Source organism: Plasmodium inui (genome assembly GCF_000524495.1).
Source record: "Plasmodium inui San Antonio 1 unplaced genomic scaffold supercont1.3, whole genome shotgun sequence".
Classification (NCBI taxonomy): Eukaryota; Apicomplexa; class Aconoidasida; order Haemosporida; family Plasmodiidae; genus Plasmodium; species Plasmodium inui.
This window is the reverse complement of record NW_008481837.1, coordinates 51,388-58,913: the sequence shown is the minus strand read 5'-3', so window position 1 is coordinate 58,913 and position 7,526 is coordinate 51,388. Positions and strand designations below refer to the sequence as shown.

At 49.8% G+C, this 7,526-nt stretch overlaps 1 protein-coding gene across 1 annotated transcript in view; it reads left to right on the top strand.

The window, feature by feature from the left end:
* The window catches only part of C922_00838 (hypothetical protein), a gene marked incomplete at both ends in the record, with an annotated part of 9,936 nt that extends 3,437 nt beyond the window's left edge, over positions 1-6,499 (top strand). Inside the window, 8 exons of the mRNA XM_008816450.1 lie at positions 13-4,541; positions 4,696-4,742; positions 4,870-4,942; positions 5,075-5,166; positions 5,300-5,453; positions 5,629-5,692; positions 5,924-6,234; positions 6,398-6,499. Coding sequence (XP_008814672.1) covers positions 13-4,541; positions 4,696-4,742; positions 4,870-4,942; positions 5,075-5,166; positions 5,300-5,453; positions 5,629-5,692; positions 5,924-6,234; positions 6,398-6,499 — 5,372 coding nt within the window. The remainder of the gene's footprint in view (positions 1-12; positions 4,542-4,695; positions 4,743-4,869; positions 4,943-5,074; positions 5,167-5,299; positions 5,454-5,628; positions 5,693-5,923; positions 6,235-6,397) is intronic.
* Between the last annotated feature and the right edge of the window lie 1,027 nt (positions 6,500-7,526).

The window sequence follows — 7,526 nt, the reverse complement described above, 5'->3', positions numbered from 1 at the left end:
TGGATGACAAAGCGGATGCGGTAAGTGAAGAAGATGAAGTGGGTGACGAAGCGGATGTGTTAGGTGAAGAAGATGAATTCGGTGACGAAGCGGATGTGTTAGGTGAAGAAGATGAATTGGGTGACGAAGCGGATGTGTTAGGTGAAGAAGATGAATTCGGTGACGAACCGGAGGAAGCTGACGATGTGGACGAAGCGCTGGAAGCGGAGGGAGAGGAAGAACTGGTGGACGATCTCCTCAGCGCCACCAACAACCGAGAGGCAAGGGAAACGCAGGAGACGGCGTCGGAGGGTGGATACCTAGACCAGGGGTACTCATACGGCGATCACGCAGAGGGGGAACACTCACACGGGGGACACACAAAGGGGGGACACACAAAGGGGGGACACTCAGATGGGGCATATTCCGATGGTGGCTACTCCGATGGTGACCGCTCAGATGGTGGCTACTCAGATGATGGCTACTCCGATGGGGGCGATTTAGACGAGGTCTACTCAGACGAATCCCTCATCGGAGAGGACTTCCTCGGAATGTCTGTCAGCGATAGGGGGGAGGACCCGGAGGGAAGGGTGCAGAAGTTAATAAAGACGGTGGAGGAGAGCCTTGCGGAGAGTTTAGAAGACAGCTTGGAAGAGCGATTGGAGGAGAGCTTGTCGGCGAACCAGACAAGAGGAGAGCAGAATGGAGGAGATAAAGTGAGCGATTCAAACAAATTGGCGAAAAGAACGAGACTCCCGAACGGAGCAGATCAGATGGAGGAGACGAGTGCATACCGATACCTAAGGGAAGAGAGGGACGACGTAGACGAGGAGGAAGCAGACTGGGAGGAAGTACGCGAGGATGACTTCCCATCGGAGGAAGTACGAGAGGAGACTAACCAATTGAACGACCTACGCGAGGATGCCGTTTTATTGAAGGACCTACGCGAGGATGCCGTTTTATTGGAGGACCTACGTGAGGAGACCATCCCATCGGAGGAACATATAGAGGAGCTAATTAACAGCATAAACCGACGCGTGTCCACGAATGCGTCGAAGCTGGTAACCCCCATAAGTGGAAGGATAAAAGATGATGTGAAGGAGCGACGTTTCTGTGAGAAGGAACCTCCCATGATGGAAGGAAGCGACAGGAAAGTGATTAATGAGATGGGAAAAACCCAGGGGGTGAGGGTTTCAAGCGTAGAAGGGGAAAATGGATCGACGTATGAAGGGATGGTCAGGCAGGAGGGGCTCAGTGATTCGTCTTGGGAGGAAGGAGAAGCCGACGAATCGGATGTGGATGGTGTGGAAGGCGATGGAATCGAATCCGAGGTAGTGGTAGCCGATGGAGTGGTAGCCGATGGAGTGGTAGCCGATGGAGTGGTAGCCGATGGAGGGGTAGCCGATGGAGTGGAATCCGATGGAGTGGTAGCCGATGGAGTGGGATCCGATGGAGTGAAATCCGAGGAGGACAGCGAATCAGAACAACCCGCCGCTTCTCCAAATGGCCTGATCCACGTTTTCCGAGAGCGCAGCGGCAGGGGAAGCGCAGTGAATGTCGAGGAGGACGAAACGAGTTGCTCCTTCTCCTCCGTCGCGAATGCCAACCAGGCGAAGAACGTATTAAAGGAAATCCTAATCAGCAGCAAGGCGGTGGAAAGGTACAGCTCTAATGATTCTTCCTCCATGGGCAGCGACGTTTTTGAGGTCGACTCGGATGAGGAGAGCACGGCGGGAGAGGACACTACACGGGAGGAGCCAACATGGGAGGAGCTAACGCGGGGGGATATTACACGGGAGGAGCCAACAGGGGAGGACACTACACGGGAGGATACTACACGGGAGCAGCCAATAAGGGAGGACACTACACGGGAGGATACTACACGGGAGGATACTACACGGGAGGATACTACACGGGAGCAGCCAATAAGGGAGGAAACTAGACGGGAGGAGCCAACAAGGGAGGACACTAGACGGGAGGAAACTAGCCGGGAGGAGCCAACAAGGGAGGACACTAGACGGGAGGAAACTACACGGGAGGACACTAGACGGGAGAACACTAGCCGGGAGGAGCCAACAAGGGAGGACACTAGACGGGAGGAAACTACACGGGAGGACACTAGACGGGAGGAAACTAGCCGGGAGGAGCCAACAAGGGAGGACACTAGACGGGAGGAAACTACACGGGAGGACACTACACGGGAGAACACTAGACGGGAGGAGCCAACAAGGGAGGACACTAGACGGGAGGAAACTACACGGGAGGACACTACACGGGAGAACACTAGACGGGAGGAGCCAACAAGGGAGGACACTAGACGGGAGGAAACTACACGGGAGGACACTACACGGGAGGAAACTAGCCGGGAGGAGCCAACAAGGGAGGACACTAGACGGGAGGAAACTACACGGGAGGACACTACACGGGAGAACACTAGACGGGAGGACACTACACGGGAGAACACTAGACGGGAGGACACTAGACGGGAGGACACTAGACGGGAGGATATCATACAGGGACAGAGTAAACCGGGGGAAAGGAAACCGTGGGAGAGTAACCCAGGGGAGAGTAAATCAGGGGAGACTAGACAAGGGCAGGCTAAACCGGGGCAGACTAAACAGGTGAATAATCGGAGCGGAAAAGGAGTGGGTGCAGATCCAATGAGGGTTGCACCAAAGGAGGGTGCACATGCCGATGAAGCGTTAACTGCACGTATGAGGAGGGAACACAAACGTGGAGAAGGCAACGGAGGAGTCCCCCCCAAGGAAGGCAACGGAGGAGTCTCCCCCAAGGAAGGCAACGGAGGAGTCCCTCCAAAAGAAGGCAACGGAGGAGTTACCCTCAAGGAAGGCAACGGAGGAGTCCCTCCAAAAGAAGGCAACGGAGGAGTTACCCTCAAGGAAGGCAACGGAGGAGTTACCCTCAAGGAAGGCAACGGAGTCCCCCCCAATGCGCGATTCTGTAGAGACCCCGTGGTAAGAAGGGGCATTCGAGTAGACAAAATGAGGAGACCAGATAAACCAAATGATGAGAAAATAAAATGGTTAATTAAAAAGATGACTCTCAATGATGAAGTCTATGTGGAGAATTCAAAGACAGCAAATGATGGGGAAGACGGAAAAAAAGACTGTCTTGATGGAAGGAGAAAGCCAAGATGTGGAGGCAACTCTGTCTTGCTGATGAAGGGAATACCTAGCGGGAGAATCAACGTGGAAGATGCACCAATAGAGAACAACACACTGAAGAGAGAGAACCAAAGGATGTATAATAGTGCAGCGAGTGGAGCGGTGGAAGAGGAAAGAAGCATTTCCAGGGAGGGAGAAAGGAATGAGGCAAAACTGGGTAGCAGCCAGATGCAGGCGGAGGAGAGGAAGAGGGAGGAGGAGAGGAAGAGGGAGCAGGAGAAAAAGAAGGAGCAGGAGAAGAAGAAGGAGCAGGAGCAGGAGAAAAAGAAGGAGCAGCAGCAGAAGAAGGAGCAGGAGGAGAAGAAGAAAGCGCTGATGGGGTTGCTAAAATTAGACCTACGTAAAGGCCAAAAGGGGAAGAGACTTGACAGAGTAGACAAGGATAACGACCCATGTGTGTATAAATCGAAGGATAAAAAATGCGGTGACTACTGTGGATCAGTGAAATCCGAGTCAACAGACGTAACCGAGAGGGATTCACATAAGCATGTCCTCAAGAGGGAGGAGAAGCTCCACATCAATTTCCCATACGGCAAAGACTTGGGAGAGCTTCACACCTTCGGGGAGCTGCATAGGCCGAGGGGGATCAGCGTCTACACGTACCCGATTCGCATAGAGGGAGTCGCGGCCGTAGGAGGGGGGGGCGCAGAAAGAAGCGGAGGGGGAAGAAGCCATGACAAAGAAGGCAACGAGGGAAGCAATAAAGAGGGAAGCAACCACGAGGAAAGAAACGGCGACGAAAGCAACGACGAAGAAAGTAATCACGACGAAAGTAATCACGACGAAAGCAACCACGATGAAAGCAATCACGAGGAAAGTAACCACGACGAAAGCAATCACGAGGAAAGTAACCATGACGAAAGTAACCATGACGAAAGCAACCACGACGAAAGCAACCACGACGAAAGTAACCATGACGAAGAAAGAAACTGCGAACAACGCAGCCGTGATGAATTAAACAACCGTGGAGAAGAACCCCTCCAGGGCCCCTCCCCCTCCAGCAGCGCCGAAATTTTGCGGAGACTGAGCAATCTGCAAGCGTCAGGCGAGAAGGACGCAACCCTCAGAAACAGCCTGGCCCTGTACCTCAAGGAAGTCTGCCTCACGCTGGGCAAAGAAAAACAACAGAGCGACATTCTTTTAGGCCAAAATGAGAAGCTTCAGACCGAAATAAAGCAGTTAAAAGAGAGTAAGAAAAAATTAAAGACGAAAATGAAGAAACTAGAAGACTGTTACAAGAAAAAGTGCAAAGTTGTCGAGAAATACCAGCACATGAGGGAGAGGTTCAAATTGATCGAGCAGGATGAGGTGGGCATACCCGATGATGACATGGATCACCAGAACAAATACATCGAGAACGCTATGGAGCAGCTCTACGTAAGGCTTCGCGTGTGAAAGCGAGGCGTCCGTCCATGCGTCGGAAGATGCGCCCTATGTATACTGCATACATCATGCATGTGTTGTATGGGCCCGATGGAGAAGACGAAAAAGGGTTTCGTTCTTTTTTTTTTTTTTTTTCCCCATTCCGCAGAACGTATTCTCCGACGTGTTTGGGGAAAACCACGTAATGACGAAGAGGTAATGCGGAGGAGACGCAGAAGAGGGGGGTCACTTCTACAAATAGGAAGATTTCGGCGATGTCGTGTTCGGCCAACTGGAACGACTTATGAATGGCATTATTATTTTCATCCTCCCCCCCCCGCAGAATAGAAAGCCTAGCCAATGTGTACATAAAAAAGGAGAAGAGCGTGGAAATACAAATGGTCACCCAGAGGAAGGTAAGGCAGATTGGGGAGCGAAAAAAAGAAAAAAATAATAAATAAATGAACGGACAGATATATATATATATAAATAGATGATCACCCCCAAAAGGACACACTCGGCGATTTCCCCCCGTTTCCCCGCTGCAGCAATTGGAGCTTCTAAAAAACGTGGAGGAAATCGTAAAAAAGAAAAACGAGTACTACTACGAGCTGCAAAAGAAGAACGAAATCATTACCAGGTGAGCGCGAGTGATCACACTGCTGTCTGTAGCTGCACAGAATGTTATGCGTTTTTCTCTTTGCGAGGAATGCTCTGACGATGCGTTACCGTGCGTCCTAACCGTCACTTTGTGTGTAACTTCCACTACGCAGCTTAAATAGCAATTTGGCCAAAATAACACAAAGCGTCGCGGACATGAAGAATGGCGTTCTCGAAAGCGAAAGGAAGATGAAAGACTTGACGACGGAGCTGGCAAAGAAGGATGCCCTCCTAAAAGAATTCGAAAGAAGAAACAGCCAAATGATGGTAAGACGCGTTCATTCTGTTCTGCGCCTGTGGGAAGTTTGCATCAGCTAGCCAAAAGGAAAAAAAAAAAGAAAAAAGCCTAAAAAGTAGAAAAAGAAGAAAAAAATACCTGAACTGGTCAGAATGTTCACTCCATTTGGCTGTTTTTTTTTTTTTTTTTTTCTGAACAATTCAGGACGAAAAGGAGAAGCTGTTTCAGAAGGAACGAGCGCGGCTGCTGGACTTACTCAATGGTAAAGGTAACAAAGGGGACAGAATGGTTCCCTTTCCTTTTGTGTGTACAAAGTGGAGAATGCAGGAATGATTTAGTCAGTTATGCGGAAGCGGCTGTGTCGAGCCGGATGTGTCGAAACGGCTGCGTCCAGTTGGATGTGTCCAGTCGGCTGTGCTACATCGCGCTTTGCCCCTTTCCGCTGGCTGACTCCCCATTTTGCGCACCACTCATTCCGCTCTTCCCCCTCTTTGCTCAGACGAAAACGTCAAAAGCGTGAAGCAGTACAAAGAAGAAATAAAATGCCTGGAAGACAAACTGAAAGACTATTTGGATCGCAATGTACACAGAATACACGACAAGAACTACGAACTTATGGTAGACAAGCTGCACGACGAACAAATAAAAATGCATTCCCTGCTGACCGAGAAGGAAAAAATCATTAACGAGAAAAACATCCAAATTGAGAATTTGGAATCCCAGTTGCAGTCCTGGGCGGACGAGGCCACCAACTGGGTGGTCGTTGCGGACAAGCACACCAAACTGATAACAAACCATAACATATTAAAGGTGACGAGAAAAAGGGAGAAAGGGAATGGGCGGGTCTAACGCGCCATGCGCCAATTCGACCAACTGTCTATCTGCCCCTCTGGCCATCCGTCCATCTGCCCATCCACTATTATTGCCTTTTTTTCCTCCATTTCATTTTTTGCCCCTCCTCCCCCGTCTGCAGAAAAACTACGAAGAGCTCAAATACAAATACATCATGGACATGAAATACGTCCAAACGAACAAAAACGAGAAAGTGAAGGAGCTGATACGGAAATATGCATAGGGGCACTTTGGCTGTGTCACGTGCTCTGGGGGTTCCTACCTTCACACGGATGGGATAATTAGACTTCTTCTCCAATTTTGTCGCGGTTGACGTTTTTTTGAAATCCCCCCATGATGTTAAAATAAAAAAAAAATGGTATCTTTTTTTTTTTTTTTTTCGTCATTTTTTTGTCACTTTTTTGTCACTTTTTGGTCCTTTTTTGTCATTTTTTGTCATTTTTTTGTCATTTTTTTAAATTTCACCTCGGCGTGCCAACGCCATGCCCCCTCTTCTGTGAATACAGAAGCTCGGCGCGCACATGTAATGAGTTATTTAATGAGTTATTTGCTCATGGGTAGCTATGCAAAGACATACGTCTACATAGATGTGTACTCTGCATGCGTAACTCGTTCGGGCGGGATAGAAGCTTAATGGGTGGTAATCACTACGGATCAGTTCGAATCAGCACTGCTCCGTTTAAGCGGCAACTTGACCTATGAAGGAGGAAGCAACGGAAGAGGAGGCAAGAGGGGCACACATCGCGGGGTAGCCTCCTTGTCCTTGCGACGATTCTCTAGTCAATATTACGGGTTGGCACCATATTGTCTGTTTTATCTAACCGTTGTTCTGCTTTTTTATGTTTTCCCCCCCTCAACGGTGTACCCATGTTTATGTTGCTTGTGTGCGACTCGCCGTGCCCGAACGGGTGAAGATAATGAAAGGGTGCGTGGCGAGAACCGTTGGTGTGGCAGCGCAGCGTGTTGAGGCCAGGCGAGGCGAAGCGAGGCAATCTCCCTTGTTGAGGTTCCACTCGAGGATCTTTGGCGCTGCCGCCGTATATTACCCCCCCCTTTAAAGCGCACAAACGGGTAGGCGGGTGAACAGAACTTGTTGCACGCATTTTCAGATTAGCAGATTGGGTAGGTGTTCTGCTTGGCATTTTGCTTCGCATCTTTCTTCGTATTTTTTTTTTTTTTTTTTCAGGGCGTAAGTGCTCCTATGTAATCCCCATAAAATGAGGTTACAGAAGTTACCATCCTTGCTAGAG